Source organism: Copadichromis virginalis, linkage group LG6 (genome assembly GCF_057382275.1).
Source record: "Copadichromis virginalis isolate Kocher_CV1m ecotype Utaka linkage group LG6, C_Virginalis_male_GT1.1, whole genome shotgun sequence".
Taxonomy (NCBI): Eukaryota; Metazoa; Chordata; class Actinopteri; order Cichliformes; family Cichlidae; genus Copadichromis; species Copadichromis virginalis.
In genome coordinates this window covers 5,641,500-5,660,571 of record NC_140623.1, presented here as the reverse complement: position 1 = coordinate 5,660,571, position 19,072 = coordinate 5,641,500, and the positions used below count along the sequence as shown (strand labels likewise).

Sequence of the window (19,072 nt, the reverse complement as noted above, 5' to 3'; positions counted from 1 at the left end):
CACGGCCGGCCCCCCGAACTGCGTCCACGTCGCCGCCGTCGCCTTCCGCACGGCCGGCCCCCCGAACTGCTGTCATCGTCGCCGTCGCCGTCCGCACGGTCGGCCTCCCGAACTGTGTCCACGTCGCCGCCGTTGCCGTCCGCGCGGTCGGCCCCCTGAACTGTCTCGTCTCGACCGCCGCAGCCGCCCACCGGACCGGCTCAGTGGTCACTGCTGCCTTCCACGTGGCCGCCCTCCTGAACTGTCTCTGTGTGGACTCCGTCCCTCCGTCCTGGGCCCCCTCCGCCCGCCCTGTTCTGGTTTTTCGTTCTTTTGGCCGTCGGGTGCCGGCCTTTGCGGGGGGGGGGGGGTACTGTCAGGGTTTCTGGGTCTTTGACCCAGTATTCTTAGTTCATGTTCACTGTTTATATTCTGTCTGCTTCACCTCCTGTTTTATTGTGTTAGCCTTGGTCCATGTGCATTATGTTCCGTCCTCTTCCCGTTTATCATTAGGTCATTATGTTCAGCTGTGTACTCACCAGGTTCTAATCTCTCATCACTCAGCCTGTGTATTTATGTCCCTCAGTTCAACCAGTCCAATGTCGTGTCATTGATGTTATTGTGATGTTGTTCTCGCCGCTGTTAGGTTGTCCTCTGTTCAGTTCCGTCAGGTCAGCCGGTCAGTTGTCAGTCAGTCTTTCATTCATCCATTCAGTCAGTCGTCCAGCCGTTTCCTACTTCTGTTCTGTTTGTTCACTCCGTTGACAATAAAACACCAATCTTCACCTACCTGTGAGTCCAGCGTTTGGGTCCTCCTTCTTTCGTCCACGACCTCATCCTGACACTGTCATTAACTTTTACATTTAACATGCTAACTAAGGTCTGTAGAGTTGTAACTCTTCAGTTCAATTCAGTGAGCTAGGCCCTTACTTTTATGCACCTGTGGCAATGGGACTAAAAAACATTTCAATGTACAAATGAAGAGGCAGCATAATCCTTTTAAATCAAATCAAATCACTTTTATTGTCACATCACATGTGCAGGTACATTGGTACAGCACATGTGAGTGAAATTCTTGTGTGCGAGCTTCACAAGCAACAGAGTTGTGCAAAATACAATAATGTAAACAAGCAAATACAAGAATGGCTACATCTGAAACTAATAAATATATGTACAATATATAATAGTGTATGCATTTCTGGATGTGTATACTAAATATTTTTCTACGTGTGTGTGTGTGTGTACACATATTTTACAAATTAAATAGAGTAAACAATAAATAAAATATATAAAATATACAGAGTGAGACATGTGCAAAACAGTGGCATTACTGTACAGTGTGGAGTGCATAATGTTAAAGTTCCAGTAGTGAAGCTGAGGTGTCTATGACGTGTTCAGCAGTCTGATGGCCTGGTGGAAGAAGCTGTCTCTCAGTCTGCTGGTACAGGACCGGATGCTGCAGAACCTCCTTCCTGATGGAAGCAGTCTGAACAGTTTATGGCTGGGGTGACTGGAGTCCTTGATGATCCTCCCCGCTTTCCTCAGGCAGCGCTTCCTGTAGATGTCTTGGAGGGAGGGAAGCTCACCTCCAATTATCCGTTCAGAGCACCGCACTACTCGCTGGAGAGCTTTGCAGTTGTAGGTGGTGCTGTTGCATAATCAGGGTGTTTGTCAGCTGAATAAATGTCCATGTCCACAGCTTGTTTAAAAATATTGATATAAAATCAAGGTGGTTTATGCATCAAAACAACTGGTTTAACTTACATGTCAACCAGTGTGTTTTTCTTTAATAAGCTTCTAATTTGGTAAGCACTTTTTTAAAGATGACTGTATGTTCACTCCTCCTCTTGTGTCATTGATTCTAAGTGCCGAGGAAAGTTCTGCTGTCGTTGCTGGTTTCCTTTTATGAGTCTAACCCTCTCAGACTTGGGTAAAAATGCACCAACACCAATGGCTATCCATTATTTCATTTGTTCATTTATTGTATGCTGGCTTTGGCCGTTTTTAAAGGGTGTTCTAAATAAATATAAATAATACTACTGATTAATTAATAATAATAATAATAATAATATTTATAATCATTTTTATACTTTTCTTTGTTTGTTGGTTTCTCAGTGTCATGATAACTAACTCATTTCTGATAATGAACTGTGTTGTCAAGGCTCCTGCCTCCTCCTCATCTCGTCCTCCATGCTGACCATACTCACAGGAGGTCAAACGTCCCCGTGGTGTGAGGTGGTCACCCTGCTAAAGTTTGTGCTTGTCAGCTCATCTATAGGGAGTACAGGTACTACACAGCTTCATACACATAGGACAACAGGGCTCTGTTCTGTGTTTAAACCCTTGAAAATGGAGCTTGGCTAAACATAATGGGCACTGAGTTTAATGTAAGGTAGATGTTCCATTCAAATGTTATGAGGTAAATAACTGAACCAGACAACTACTTAACTGAAAACTTTTACTGAGTTTTATTTCATGCTTTATTTCATTCAGTGCTGTGTACAAATGTCTACCCTTTTAAGACTAAACCAGTAAAAAAAATAATTTTAATTTAATAAAAAATAACGTTTGTCCTTTGAAATCAATACACAGTACCTATTTGTAGGTAGTAATAATAATAAATAAATCTAAATGAGGTTTTTTAAAGAGAAACAAGAAGAAAAGGTAAAAACTAAAATGACAGAGCAGAAGTAAAATAAAACAGGTCAACAACCTGTAACCACACACACATGAAAAGCAAACAAACAAAAAAACAAAACAAAACATACACAAACGAACATGCAAGCTTGCTGTATTGTGTGTGAACGTCTTGTGAAAACCAAACTTTTCCATAACTTTATAAAGAAATTCCCATCCAACTGAATCAAATGCTGCTTTTCTACAGCCAGACTCAAACATAGCCCCCACTTCTTCTCTGTTTACACATTCAGTGGGATGAAAAGCTCTTCCTATATTATCATGAGTCTTCCTATACTGGGTGATTCCAGACTGGTCATTGATTAAAAAATACATCACTTCCAGTCTTTTTGCCAAATGGTAGTATACATTTTATAGTCCCGGTCCAATACAGTGATTGGTCTATGTGCCCCCCATTCTATTATGTCCTTACCAGTAGTTGACTTACACTACTCATTGGACCCTTGTGATTTTGAAGAGAAAGGAACAGCATCACTAACAGCGTCAGCTGTGTTTGTGCTACACGTATGCCGATCTCACAGTGTATATTGACTTGACACAACACAGGGATCCAACAGGCTGTGGTGCATTGCTCCAGCTTTTAGCTCAAGCTCCAGACTTTACCAGCCCACACTCAAGTCTCACTGACTCTGCTCCCAGACCTTCCTCTCCAGCGCCCTCCTGCCCTTTCAATCTCTGACACACCCTGCACGTTTCGTACAGGCCTTGCTAGTTGAAGCTCCTGCCACACACCACACCACACCATGACGGCCAGTTGGCCCTATACAGCCTTTTGTCAGGATACTTAATTAGGTCAATTAGTCAATCTTTTGGTTTGGGAAACATAATCTGGCAGAATATTCTGAAACTCGTGAAGCTAAAACAGTTCTGAATTTACACAAGCTTTAATACAAATAAACCAGAGCTAGCAAAACATTTAAAACACAATAAGAATGACTTTGTATTGTTTTATTTCATGAATCTAGGTTGTTTTTCATGTTTGGGCCATTGTAACAACATTTTAAGGTAAATTAAGATATACTTTATTTATCTTACAGCAGTCCTATGTGTGCAGAGATCAATTGGCATCAATTCGATAGATGGCGCCATCTTTGTTGTCATGGTGACAGCATGTTTGGCTTCTTGGGTTACAGGGGTAGTTTTTGGGAGCATCCCTGTTGTCTATGCTTGGATCAGGTATGTAGCTAACTGAAAGCCTTCACATGTGCTTTGCAGTTCTCTGTTCTTATATCCATGTCAGTCTTACCGTCTTTGATTTCCAGGTACGATCCTGCTGAGACTCTCTGTACTGTGTTCTGGGAGAGCAGCTCCTCAGACATGCTGGTCTACAATCTCTGTGCTTTCTCCATTTGCATCTTCTTCCCCTTACTGCTCATCTTTGGCTGCTCTGTAATAATGGCTACTGGCTGCCACTTCAGTGACAGGTAAACCAGCTGAAAGAAGTGCAAAAACAGTTTGAGGCAATGTTGAATAGTAGCAACTGCTTATCAGACGTTGATGACTGTCAGTTATACTGTTATACTATTCTTTCAAAGCCTAGTTTATTAATTGTCTGACAGAAATCAAGCAAGGGTTAAATGACATCCTCCTCCAGTTAGATACAAATAAAACAGAACGTTTGATTATTGCTCCTGGCCATATAATCTCAGGAATTAATCAGCTTCTTAGACTCTTCTGTTCAATAAAGTCTCAGAAATTTGGGCGTCATATTTGACAGGTAAGGTCGTTTTGCGAACCACCACAAACAACTTGTTCTGAATAGTTTTGATGACCTAAGAAATTTCTAAACTCAGACTACTGGTGTCACAGGTGGAACTTCAGATGATTATTCGTGCTTTTACTGCTTCTTTTGTGGTTTACTGTAACAGTCTTTGGTAACACTTTCTATTACAACTTGGTAATAAAAAGGTAACAGTAGGGTAAAAAGGCAGAAAATAGAAACATGATATGTGGTAATTTCTAAGATATTACCTCAGATATAACCTCATGCTTCTTCTACAGCTCTTGGGTCTTCAGGTCAGGGATTGCTGTTGGCCCCATGTACTAGGATCCAAACATGTGGGGATTCTCTTCCATTGTCTTTACGCTGTACATTCTCCACTGACTCTTTTGAAAAGCAGCTGAAGATATTTCTACACAGACACGTTTTTAATCCATTTGTTGTTTTATGTTTTCAATTTATTGTTTTATATTATTATTCTAGGCAGCACGGTGGCACGGTGGTTAGCACTGTTGCCGCACAGCAAGAAGATCCTGAGTTCAATTCCAACATCAGGCCGGGGTCTTTCTGTGTGGAGTTTGCATGTTCTCCCCGTGTTTGCGTGGGTTCTCTCCGGGTACTCCGGCTTCCTCCCACCATCCAAAGACATGCAGCTTGAGGGGATAGGTTAATTGGATAATACAAATTGTCACTAGGTGTGAATGTGAGTGCGAATGGTTGTCTGTCTCTGTGTGTTGGCCCTGCGACAGACTGGCGACCTGTCCAGGGTGTACCCCGCCTCTCGCCCTATGACAGCTGGGATAGGCTCCAGCGCCCCCCGCGACCCTGAAAAGGATAAGCGGAAGCGAATGGATGGATGGATGTTATTATTTTATTTTTATTTCTGGTTTTATTGTGAAGCACTTTGTCATTTTTATCTGTGAAAAGTGCTAAATAAATAAATAAATAAATAAATAAATAAGCTTGCTTACAGTCAACAGCCACATTCATTAATTCCTTAATGATCTATAGCACTTGGAAATTTGCTAGGATTTACTTTAGTGGCCTGGAAAGTAGGAATCTGTTTATTTTAAAGGTTAATGTAACCTATAAGAAATTCAAAAGAGGGGATGTTAATACCCATACAAACAGCTCAGTCAGTAATAAATAATCACAGAATCAAATTCTTAAAAAATTTAGGAAAAAACTAAAAGCTTAAGATAATCAAATCTAAACTGTTGCTATTTATCTACTACCAGTTTTGCTTGCTTATTTTTGTGGACGTGGAGAACACCCTGGTCATAGCTTAATTCTTCTCCCATGCAGGATATAATCCATTTTGAGGAGGCAAACCTCCTTACAAAGTTCCCAAAAATTCATCTAAGTTCCGATCCAATGGCAGTGAGCAAAACTAGGAAATTTTATTTGTGATCTACAGTGAGTTGGGAACAATAAATCCTCTGGGTTTCATGCTGTGAAATCCTCAAATAGCCACAAGTTATTTTATTTTTTCATTATGTTGCACATTTAACTTATTTGTTCATTCTTACCATTGTTTCTTTGTTCTGAGTCTCCATGTAGCTCAGGTGTTGGAAAGGGCCTGCCCAGCATTTCCTGACTTTTAAAGTGCTGATGATGTCATGTCTGACATCACCAGGCTAAACTAAGAGAAGGGTTTTTTCAATAGGAATGTTTTCTTTTGTTTGTTTCAGGACTATGTAATGATTTGTTGAGAATATCTTTCTTATGTAGAGACATTTAGCTGTGTAAATGAGTTAATCAGGAGGGTTCTGAGGTTTATGTGATTCTTAGCTATCTGTGTTGAGTTTAAGATTTCATCTTAAGCTAGTGGTACTGGCTAGACCAGGGGTCAGCAACCTTTAACACCCAAAGAGCCACTTGGACCCGGTTTCCATGCAAGAGAAAACACTGGGAGCCGCAAATACTTTTTGAAATCTAAAATGAAGATAACACTGTACATATTGTTTTTTACCTTTATACTTTGTGTGAACAACTAAAGTAAGTAAAGTTTATTTATTAAGTGCTTTTCACAGACAGGCAGTCACAAAGCGCTGTACACAAATATTAAAATAAACAATACAATCAATAGACATTATACAGAATGTAAAAGATCAAATGTAAAGAATGTAAAGAATATAAAATACGTGGATCAACAAAAGGCTTGTTTGAACAGAAACGTTTTTAACTGCTTTTTAAAAGAATCCACAGAGCAACTAAGGTGTGTTGCTTAAATCCATGAAGTTGCAGAGAAAATTACATTTTATTTATGTAATTAACACATTTTGAACTCTTAAAGAAATATAACAAAAGGAAAGACACCCAGCTGAACTAAAATGATCCAGCAAACAAAAACTGTTGTGAGCCCTCCTCATATCGCCTTTGGGCTTTTGGAGCCTTGACCTGACTTTTAAAAAATAATTGGAAAAAAAGCACTATGCTGCTGAAAAAAAATAGATATTTGCAAAATTCTGCCTAAATATGTATTTTGCCTGGTTAATGTGTGTGGCGCCGCTGAAGGGGAGGCGGACGCACCTTGGTTGTGTTGGTGTGTGTCGGGCTGTGAGCTGCAAAGCTACAGCCGGCTGTGTGCGTACAGCAACCGTGTGTGAAAAGTGGTCAATAAAGAGATGTTGAAAAGCGTGTTCGTGGAAACATCGTCGGGTCTGCCGTGATATGTTTACAATGAGACTTGTGGTCCCGAACCTCTGCGCACAGCGTCTGCAAATTGGGGCTTTCATCTTTACGCAGGACTGTAAGCTGTCGTCTGTGAGGCGTGAGCGGTGTTTATTTTTAACATAGTTCACGGTGGAGAACAGCTGCCGACATAATGTGGATCCGAAGATCCACGATTGGCCTACCTGGGGTCGAAAGTCTCGATAAATGCATGGCGTTTCGACGGGTACACCGGCTTCTGCGAGTGTGACGCTTATTTTGACGATGAAAAAATAATAAGATATAATTTTATTTTTATATTTCAAAATCACAATAATCTTCCAATTTAGAACTACAAGTTAAAAAACAGAACTAAACACAAATAAAATACACTTCAGCTAAATACTTCTAATTTATTTTCCCAAACCACCCAGAGCCGCAGTATAAGGACAAAAGAGCCACATGCGGCTCCAGAGCCACAGGTTGCCGACCCCTGGGCTAGACTAAGTTAAGGTGAACTGACAGTCAGCTGAGACTGACTATATACAGTGGCTTACAAAAGTATTCGTCCCCCTTGAACTTTTCTACATTTTGTCACATTACAGCCACGAACATGAATAAATTTTATTGGACTTCCACATGAAAGACCAACACAAAGTGGTGCACACGTGAGAAGTGAAACGAAAATCAGACATGATTCCAAACATTTTTTACAAATAAATAACTGCAAAGTGGGGTGTGCGTAATTATTCAGCCCCCTGAGTCAATACTTTGTAGAACCAGCTTTTGCTGCAGTTCCGGCTGCCAGTCTTTTAGGGTCTGTCTCTACCAGCTTTGCACATCTACAGCCTGAAATCTTTGCCCATTCTTCTTTGAAAAACAGCTCCAGCTCAGTCAGATCAGATGGGCAGCGTTTGTGAACAGCAGTTGTCAGATCTTGCCACAGATTCTCGATTGGATTTAGATCTGGACTTTGACTGGGCCGTTCTAACACATGGATATGTACAAACTGGAACAACTATCACCGGACTCTCCCAAGTTCATCCTGGGTGATTTCAACCACTGTTCCCCTGACAAGTCGCTTAAAGGATACCAACAGTATGTTACATGCAGCACACATCAGGGGAAGACTCTGGATAAATGCTACGGCTCTGTACCAGATGCATTTAAAGCCCCACTCCTCCGCCCTCTCGGCTCAGCAGACCACCACACCGTGCTGCTGGCCCCTGCTTACACCCCAGTCATCAAGAGGATTAAAAAGGTCACCAAAAACATCAAGCAGTGGACAGCGGAAAGTATCCTCATCCTACAAGGATGTTTCGAAGCCACTGACTGGGACAGCCTTCTTTCTCCCTCTGATGACATCAACGAACAAGTCATGGAGTACAAAAACACTGTTGAAAAACAAATTCCCCACATGGGACCTCTGCTCAGCCTGGCAGGGCCTCAAAACCATGGCCTCTGTGGATACTGTGGTCACCACCCCCAGAACCATCCAGGTGGAGGGCAGCAACCCCTCCTCCCTCCCTGATGACCTCAACGCTTTCTACACCAGGTTTGAGATGGACAATATCACCCAGCTTGAGGAGTCCAGATCCTCAGTCAAACCTGGCAGCTCTGCACTCACCTTCAGCACTGAGGACGTGGTGAGAGCCCTCAGAAGGACCAGGGAGAGGAGCTCACCCGGCCCTGACAACATCAGCAGTCGAGCTCTGAGCCACTGTGCAGGGCACCTAGGAAGTGTGTTCTGGACTCTATTTCAACCCTCAGTCGACAGTCACACCGTCCCCCAGCTGTGGAAACACTCCACAGTCATCCTCATCCCCAAAAGAAACAACCCAAAGTCTCTGAATGATCTTCGTCCCGTGGCCCTCACCTCCCTGGTGATGAAGGCCATGGAGAAGATCATAAAACAGCACATCGTAAGAGCAACTGACCCCCTGATGGACCCACTCCAGTTTGCTTACCGTGCACGCAGAGGTGTCGATGATGCAAAAATCTTCATCTTGGACTCCATCCACAAACATCTGGAGCTCCCTGACTCTGCCAGACTTCTGTTTGCTGATTTCTCATCAGCGTGCATCACTCTGCAGCCTCACATCCTGGCCACTAAACTTTCCTCCCGATTTTTCCTGGATGATCAGCTAATCCTGTGGATATTGGACTTTTTGACCAACAGGACTGCGGGTCAACAGCTCTCTTTCCGGTCTCCGATCCACCTCCACTGGCTCCCCCCAGGGCTGTATGCTCTCCCCCCTGCTCTTCATCCTCTACACCGATGACTGCAAATCCACACAGCCTGACTGTCACCTGGTGAAATATGCTGACGACACAGTTCTCCTGTCACTGCTGTCAGGCCCCTCACAGCACCACGGGCCCGCTCTGCAGGAGTTTGTAGAGTGGTGTGACAGCTCCAAACTTGAACTGAACATGAGGAAAACCAAAGAGATGGTGGTGACCTTCTCCAGTAGGCAGAGGGATCTGGCTGCTTCAGTCACCACCACCATCCACGGGAAGCCAGTGGAGGTAGCTGAGGAGTACAAATACCTGGGAACCATCTTTGACAACCTGAAATTCTCTGCCAACACAGAGGAGATTCTCAGGAGGTGCCACCAACGGCTACACCTCCTTATAACTCAACTGCTTTGGAGTCAGCACCCCCATCATGATGACTTTTTACTATGCCTTCCTGGAAAGCATCATGACCTCCATCACCTGCTGGTTCCACTCCCTCAGCCTTCATACAGGAACAGACTGCAGCGCACTGCATCAGTGTGCTCTAAAATCATTGGTCAATGCTCAGTCCTGCAGGAAATGCAGGACCGAGAGGAGAAGAGCCACCTTTATCGCCAAAGCCACTCTGCTTTTTAACTCCAGACCATTTCCCACATCCATAAACATAAACTACTCTATACTCTTTTTTTAAACTGCTGACGCTTTATTCACTTTATTCACTTACAGTTACTTATTCACTTATTCAGTCACTTTAATTTTAAAACTGTATATACTGGATTATCTGTGTATTTATTATCTCACTCTTATTGCCTGTTCTTGTTGTCCTTATCTTTAACATCATGCGGCTGTGTGTTATCTTAATTGCCCCTTGGAGATAAATAAAGTCTCTCTGATTCTGATTCTGAGAACTAAAGAGTGGTGTATCTATAAGCACATAAATAGTGAAATCAAGACCTTTTATGTGAATGGAAGGATTTACCCATTTGATTCTAGATTTACCAATGTGGAAAAATGCTGTCTTTTTTTAGTCCCTGTCAGTACTCTCACGGCTGCGTTTTGGATTAACTGAAGGCTTTTCAGGGAGTTCTTTGGACAGCCAGATAATAATGAATTACAGTAGTCCAGCCTAGATTAATAAATTCATTCAACCAGTCCAACTCTGCTGCTGGCCCTTTGCAAACCACAGTAAACACTCAGTGAGTATTAACACATAGCAAAAGCTAACAACAACAACAAAAAACACATTACATAAAAGTATTCATGTGATGAAGGCACCTTTACAACTTTCCTTGGGTTCAGGTAAATTAACATAGCGGGACAACTAGCAAATAGTAGCTGTGCTCCTTCTTGCATTACTTTGCAGGTGCACTGCTAACAAGCAGAAATGTAGCCCAAAATTGTGGCAGATATTTCCAAACGAAACATAAACACAAACTCCTCACACTCTAATCGGAAAGTGCATGAACCTCTTAATAAACACATTATATGCTTAGTTTAATTAAAAAATGCTATGTCATACAGTAGAACACTACAAAACCAATGTGGTATGCCACTGGCAGTGCTTACCTTTGCAAACCACAGTGAACACTGAACCAAGATGGCACCGGCGGAAATGAGAAACCTGAACTACGGTGTCCTGCAGAGGATGCAGCTCAACAGCGACACCCTGTGACTTATTCCAGTCACTGCCTTACATATGTCTTCAAGTGATATTGAAGGCATACAATATAGGCATACATCTCTATGATATATAGAGACGAAACAGTTCTGGATGGCGGCAGCATGCCCAGTAGTCATGCAGGAGCTGAGGTGGAGAGAAAGGTTCTGGCATGTTCACAGGAAGAGAGAAGTGATTGAAGATGTAAATGTCCTTGGTGATACACTCAGAGGGCAAAACAGTTCTTTAGGTTGTTCATAAACAGTCGTTAGCTATTTAGCAGCGCGAACAGGAGCCGTTGACCTATGGTGATAGAGAGGAAAAAAGTCTGTCTCACTCACCACCGGGTACTGCTCCGCACGAGAAGAGCAGCAGTGACAGCAGGAGCCTCGTGGAGAGAGAAGAGATGCTGAGTTATGGAGCATCCGTTATGCCAAGACAGGAGGCAGAGTTGCTGAGCCATGTCAAGGTGAAAGACCTTGTTGATGAGGAGGCAGTGGGGCAGCCAAAGATTGGCGAGCGACACCCACTTTCCACTACTGAGGCTCAGGTGCAGGTGGGGCGGCAGGGGTGGAGTGCAGCTTTTGAGGGACCCCAGAGCCAGACAAGTCCTGTTGAAAATGTGCTTCTACTCGGGTTTGAGCAACGGTTTCTACCTCAGCTTCCCCTCCAGAAGGGAAACCGCTGCTTGCTCCTGCTTGTATAGTTTGAGGTCCACTGGGTCCATTATAGCGGCACAGGTCCGGTCTTTCTGTCACATCAGGTCTGTGGAAAAATGGAGAGAGGACCCAAATGGACTTACGCATTTATTATAGACAATAAAATAGGAATGGGATGGGAAATTAAGATGGACTGACAGCTGGGTCAGGGGATGACTTTTTAAGTAATAGTCTAATTACTGCCACCTTAAAAGCCTGAGTTATATAGCTAATTAATAGAGACAGATTGATCTTTAAGATAGATAGATATTTAATATTGAAGCATTAACTAATTGTAGGACTTCTTTGAACAGTCTTCTATGAATGCAGTGACCTTGAACCTGCAGGTAAACCCCTTAACTCACCACAGTCGGCACACGATCTGTGATGGAGGACACAACTGTCCTGGTTCTTCTTCTATTTGCTCTTCTTAAAACGTTTTCTTCACACCTTAAGATAAAAATCAAGCTGCATTATTACATCATTACCAAAAAATATTGTACGGATATAAATAATAATACAATTGTCCATCCACCCATCCATTGTCTTCCACTTATTCACGGCTGGGTTGCGGGGGCAGCAGCCTAAGCCGAGAAACCCAGACCCCCCTTTTCCCTAGCCACATCCTCCAGCTTACTCTTTGAGTCACAACCCATAGCTTAAGACCATAGATGAAGGTAGGGACATGGATTGAATGGTAAATTGAGAGCTTCACTTTTACACTTAGCTCTCTCGTCACCCCAATGGACTGGTACACTATCCGCATAACTGCAGCTGTGGCCACCATTTCATCTATCAAGGTTTTATTTAATCTCTCCCCTAACTCGTGAACAAGAATCTGAGATACCTCCACTTCTCCACTTGTGGTAACAACTCTTCTCTGACCGAGGGTGGCACTCCACCCTTTGCTGGTTGACAATCATGGCCACAGATTTGGAGGTGCTGATTTTCATTCCTGCCACTTCACACTCTGCTGTTAACTGCTCTAATGCGAGCTGGAGGCCACCACGTGATGAAGCCAAGAAAATCACATCATCTGCAAAAAAGCACAGATAAAATTCTGAGGCCAGCAAAGTAGGAGCTTGCTGCCACCTGGCTAATCCCAGTAATTCTGTCCACAAAAATGATGAACATAATCAGTGAGAAAGGGCAGTCCTGGTGAAATCCAAAACCCAACGAAAATGGGACACCAGACACTCTACACTTCTGAAGCACCCCTCCATAGGGCACTCCGAGGGATGCTGTTTAATGCAAAACAGATGTAGATTGGTCGGTCAAACTCCCACACTCCCTCAAATATATTTGAGAGGATAAAGATCAGATCCAGTGTTCCACGACCAGGACAGAAACCCCATTGCTCCTCTGTGTCCGAAGTTTAACAACCAGTACTGTGGAATAGACCTACCTACCCAGGTAGACTGAGGAGTGTGATCCTCTTGTGTACATCCACCTCTCTCCCTTCTTAAAGATGGGAACCACCACCTCAGTCTGCCGGTCCAGAGGCACTGCCCCAGATCTCCATGCAATGTTGCAGAGATGTGTCATTCAAGATAGCCCTACAACATCTAAAGCCTTTAGGAACTCAGGGAAAACTTCGCTTACCCCAGGGCTCCAGCCAACAAGAAGCTGTTTAGCTACCTCAGTGGCATTACCCTAGTGATGGGCCAGTTATTCCTCGTCCCCCAGACTGCTTCTTGTGCAGAAGGCATCTCAGCGGGATGCAGCTGTTACGGTTTGGAGGAGGACTCAAGCACAGGACTCCGGTTCTGATGCTCACAAGAAGGATTTATTTACAATTCACCAGGTGTATATACAAGAAGGTGCGGGGGGGGGGGGGGGTGCTATATACAGCTGAGTGAGGGAAGAAGGGGTCTCCAGGGAAGTCCATGGGGACACTGCCACACGGGAATCACACGGGGGAAAATCCAGGAAGCTCTGTAGACAGGGTTAAGTACGACGCACAAAGGAAAATACTCTTAACTAGACTTGCTGTAGCTTCACTAACGCGCGGTAGACAACGATCCAGTGATGAACAGCAGTCGCCTCCTGGTTTAAATGCTGATCGTCTTAATGAGACCCAGGTGTCTCATCTGTCGAGGGCATGAACCCACAATGAGTTCCACCCCGGCGAGAGAAAGAGCTGATCAGCGTGCAGCTGATCCGCCTGGCCGTGACAGCAGCTTTCCCCTGTAGAGGACAAATGGTCAAAATAGCTTAAATCTACAATGTATATGCAGCTCAACAGCGACACCCTGTGATTTATTCCAGTCAATGCCTTACATATGTCTTCAAATGATATTGAAGGCATGCAATATAGGCATACATCTCTATGATATATAGAGCTGCATGATGGTTTGCCAGTCATGGTCACACCAAAGTCCTCCCACACTTGAGGCTTTGTTTCAGCTACTGCATGAGTCATGTTCTGCTTGCCAGTGTGCATCAGCTGCCTCTGGAGTCCTACATGCTAACGAAGCCCTACAGTGCTAAGCCTTTGTTTGGCTTGTTTGTTTGGCTCAGCGCTCTGAGGGCGATGGTGATCCTTCATGGACCAATTTGCTCTGGGAGGGGGGTAGACAGTCTCTGATATGCTGAGGCACTCAAAACACTTGATGACTACAGACCTCAGTGTAGCAAGTATAAGATTTACAGCCATGCCAAAAATAAACCACGTAAGCTGAAGTGTTCTCCAGCTGCTCCAAGGTTTGCTTACACATTCCAGAAAGACCCATACGTGCCATGGACAGTACATGTGGATTGAGCTGTGTGAGAGAGGAGGGAAGCAGTGGCATGGCTTTTTCAAATAACTGTTACGGCTTATGACCCAGAAACAAGAAGTGGACCCAGGAGCAGATTCAAGCGGAGGCTCAAAGTGAAGTGAACAGAACTTTATTTACATGCACAAGGTAAATACAGAGGAGGCAAAAGCTAAAACTAAGAACAAGGCTGGAATGCATGGATATGAACTAAGAGTCCTCTGACTAGGAGCTTAAAGCTATGAACATAAACTACGGTAGCAAAATGCTATGAACATGGACTATGGTATTTCACACTAGAGGGGATGGAACATGAACCGTGGCTGGCAGAGCTTGGCAGTGGTGCAAGACTGGATGATGGTGAGTAATGACAGAGGAAATCCACAGTGGCAGTCTGAACAGTCTCACTTGTTTGAGAGCTGTAGCGCTGGCCAAGCAGGGTCGCTGGATGAATTGGGAGAGTGTGGAAAAGAGGAAACCTCAGAAACCTCATGGAGAGAAATCTGGGGAATGGAGTCTAATAGACTAAGTTTCATAATCCGAGTGACATACAATGTGCTACCTACCCCAATAAATCTGCAGCTGTGGTTTTGAAAGGACCCATCCTGCCCCCTGTGTACAGTCCCAGCCACACTCAAACACATCTTGGTTGGTTGTAGGACTAGCCTTACTCAGGGCAGATACACATGGAGACACAGCCAGGTCCTCAGGTGTCTAGCTGAGAAAGTTGAGTGCAAAAGAAAATCCACACAACAATGTGTGCTGCTGGTAAAGTTTCTGGGCTGCCTTTTCACATAACAACCATCCCCCAAGATTATCTCCTTTTAAAGCAATGCACTATCAGGGACTGTAACATCTGGTCCTTTTACTGAGTGCAGGTGGAGTAATGCAGGAAGGGGGAAGCGAGGAAACAAGGCCTGGGTGAGTCTAGTGGAGTAATGATCCTTGATTTCAGACCGTGAAGGCAGGGAGGCAGGCATGTGAGACTGGAGAAAACAGACTGAGGCTACGTCCACACTAATGTGTTTTCATCATTGACCGTGGCTCAAGAGTTGGGAGTTCGCCTTGTAATCGGAAGGTTGCCGGTTCGAGCCCCGGCTCGGGCAGTCTCGGTCGTTGTGTCCTTGGGCAAGACACTTCACCTACCGCCTACTGGTGTTGGCCAGAAGGGCCGATGGCGCGATATGGCAGTCTCGCTTCTGTCAGTCTGCCCCAGCTGTGGTTACAACTGTAGCTGCCTCCACCAGTGTGTGAATAGGTGGATGACTGGGTGCGTAAAGTGCGTTGGGGTCCCTAGGCGGGACTAGTAAAAGCGCTATACGAATACAGGCCATTTACCATTCATTTGAAAACGCATCGTTTTCTCTCCGTTTCGGCCTCCCGTCCACACTGAGACGGCGTTTTCCCCAAGGAAAAATGCAGCGTTTTGAAAACGCTCTCGAAAACACAGACATTTCAAAACGGAGCTGTCCCGTCGCAGTGTGGACACTTGAAAACGATGACGCATTTTAGTCATGTGACCAATTAAACAGAGATAGCGGAGGGCATTATGCAGCAGTTGTTTTGTTTGCTCTCAATTCTGACAGCCCTATTAAAGGTTAATATCAGTCTGTACATGCTCCAGATAGCTTTTCTTCAAATTATTTAATTCTCACTTGCTTTGGCAACTTTGTACTTTTGTGTTACTCGCAGCAACAACCCCACCTCATTGTTAGTCCATTTAAAAAATGCTTTTCTTCAACATTTTGCCGCAACATTTCAACGACCCGGAAAGTAAATAAATGGCTGACAGAAATGAGGCAGGGCGAATCTTCTTGCGCTTCACGCATGCGCAGTACTGAAACGTAAGCGTTTTCGGCCGTTTCAATCTGGACGCACAACTCTGTGAAAACGACTGAAAACGCTAGTGTGGACGGGGGTGTATCCCGGCTACCATAGGGCAATATACCCTGGACAGGTCTGTCGCACGGCTAACACAGACAGACATACAATCATTCACTCTCACATTCAGACCTAGGCCCACTAACTGCATGTCTTTGGACTGTAGAGGGAAGCCCGGATATCCAGAGAGAACACACCCAGACATGGGAAGAACAAGAAAACTCCACACAGGCACACAGAAAGGCCTGGCCCAAATGGTGGCTTTGAACCCAAGACCGTCCTGCTGTGAGGCCACAGTATTGCCCACTCATTACTGCCATTGCTGCATCAAAAGACAAGGAAAACTTCACAGTGCTGATATGCTGACTATTTCTCACTGCAGCCACTGCATGGTCCTTTAAAGGCTTACAGACACACATGCTCACTCAGTCAGAAACACACCTGTCAGATACACATGAACAAACATCAAATCTATCTCATACAGGAAGTACAGTACTGACAGAACCCATTTTTGGCCTCTGACTAATATAAAAATGCTTTTATTTAATTTTATACTTTATACTTTAAATTGTAAATATAGCTTATTTTATTTGATATTCATGTACTTGTCATAATCTATTCCGTTTTGCATTTAAGCATGAAACTTGTTAATGTATATTGAAGGGGGGGTTTTTTTGCTACAAAATTACAAAGCTTAAAATCCAAGGATAAAATTTACATTTTACTTACTGAATTTTTCCACAGATTGTTTAGCACATTAACAAAACAAGTGCTACTATTTCTTTATGTTGTTGCTTCTCAGCTAAGATTAGGCCTTGGTACACATTTGGTTTTTGTTATGGTTTTTGGGGGGTATACCCATGGTATGGGTTAACCATTTTTCACTCTCCATTTTATTTTTCTCTTCGTGTCAGTAATGAAGCAGAAGATCTGTCTAAAGTTACTCCTCTGTTGGGGTCCTGTTGTATGATCTGCTACACTCCCTTCTTTGTGTCTGAGGTACAGTGGCAATTCTTTGTTTTTTTTTTTAAATATGATGATGAGATTCTGCTGGTACACAAGCTTTACCTTGATAATGTGTACATGGGTACATCATTGTCCATAATAAAATTTGTGGATTTAAAGTTGCTCTGTCAGCCAGTGATTACCCAGTGGACTTCCCTGAGATAAAAAAGTTTCCTAAAGCTTTCCTGACATGTGTGATTACTTAGGGCCAAAAAAGTTGTGGAACCAGAAGGAAAAGTGAACCACTTTCTAAGTGACCTCTGCGATCCGCTATTAAATAAAAGTGATGTGCAATCTGTTGATAGGAGTAAAACCTGTGAGGATGTACTTCGGAGACATGCAGCCGCCATCTTTATTGGCCTAGCATGCAGAAGGATGTGAAATTATTTTGCTGTCATACATGTCAGGTTTGCCAGAGGTAACACATGGGCCAGCAAAGGACCTCCAGTGTGTCTGCAACTGGCCTTGTGCTGGCCCATGTGCGGGCTACCTCAGGGAAACCAGGTCTGGGCCACCAAAGGGCCGTCATTCACACTGTGTGAAAGCACACTGTGTGGGCCAGATCCAGGCCATACGAATTTTGAAATTTGGGACCTATAGCTGTTCACATACAGATTACATAGTTTTAGTATTCCTAAAGTATAACACTTTAGGAATAAAATAGGGTCTGGAAATATCTACTGAAAAAAAGAGATTTATGATGGGGTTTAATTAACGGAGTAAGCATTCATGTACACGTGTTCTGCTGCATCATCTGAATCACAGAATCCTAACTAACCATACATTGTGAACGGCTGCAGCAGCACGGGGAATCCAGTAAATTTTAAATTAAAAGACAAGTGTAGACTAAATGCCCGATTTTGTGTAGTCTTTCCGAATGTGGTTTCAAGCCATGAGAAAGACTATACAAAATCGTATCAGAGATACCAGCTCAATTATATGCACCTGGTGTATTCCCAGGTTAAGACTGTCTTATCTAATTCCAGTTCTTACAAAACAACTTTAAGTGACTTTATTTTCATTTTCTTTGTGGAAAACATTTTTTTCACAGCAGTTGTTCTTGAAATCAACACTGACAGAATATTTCTTCTGCTTCAGTTGATCCTGCTGGCTAAGATGGACCTGTCACCGGCACCAGATTTTTTAAGGACATTGTCCACAATTTTGTCATATCTAGACTGTGGTCTGAATCCTCTTATCTACTTTTCACATCAAGATTTTCGTGAAGCAGGACTGACCCTGCTGTGGAACAAAAGAAAACCAATGTCTGCAGTGCCTGTTCTCACTGCTATCACTAAATATAAGCTGTAAAATATAAGCTGTCCAAAATAAAATTTTAGAGGGGAACCAAACAAAAGCTGGCAAGTTTTTTTTTTACATGTTGGAACAAAAGCTCTGTTTGCCCTATGTGAAATCCTTGGTTTAGTTAGGTGGAATATTGCTTCTCTCTTTGTTTCTTTGCCTGAAGCTTTATATTGGCCCTTACTGCAACGTCATACTGAAGCAAACTCACTCGCTCACTGTGGAAGTGCAAAAACACCCCAAACCTTACAGCAGTAATCAGTGATATACATAACATCATTCTACCTTTTGATCAGCCCCAGTCAGTGATCGGGGACAAGGTACGTTTATTAACTTATACTATAAACTTACACTTTTTTCTTCAATTAGGCTACCATAAGCCCTTTAGCAATTGAGCTTTGGGAAAGTAATTTAAAGTAAACTGAAATGTCTGTAAACATGGAAAGCAAGAGAGAAGCCTGTGAACCACAGGTATAGACAGACAGGTATA

General features: G+C 43.4%; 1 protein-coding gene and 1 pseudogene across 3 annotated transcripts in view; both read left to right on the top strand.

The window, feature by feature from the left end:
• The window catches only part of LOC146707021 (uncharacterized), a 49,506-nt gene extending 30,881 nt beyond the window's left edge, over positions 1-18,625 (top strand). The window contains exons 2-6 of one of the 3 annotated variants that reach the window (XM_085458342.1): positions 2,141-2,266; positions 3,714-3,852; positions 3,939-4,100; positions 17,190-17,274; positions 18,379-18,625. In XM_085458342.1, the coding sequence (XP_085314468.1) occupies positions 2,141-2,266; positions 3,714-3,852; positions 3,939-4,100; positions 17,190-17,274; positions 18,379-18,591 (725 nt within the window). In that variant the 3' untranslated portion in view covers positions 18,592-18,625. Of the gene's footprint in view, positions 1-2,140; positions 2,267-3,713; positions 3,853-3,938; positions 4,101-14,380; positions 14,755-17,189; positions 17,275-18,378 lie in introns of those variants that run through there. The other 2 variants (XR_014920734.1, XR_014920733.1) reach the window with 2 other exon arrangements.
• On the top strand, positions 8,058-9,374 carry LOC146707022 (uncharacterized; annotated as a pseudogene).
• Positions 18,626-19,072: the final 447 nt, after the last annotated feature.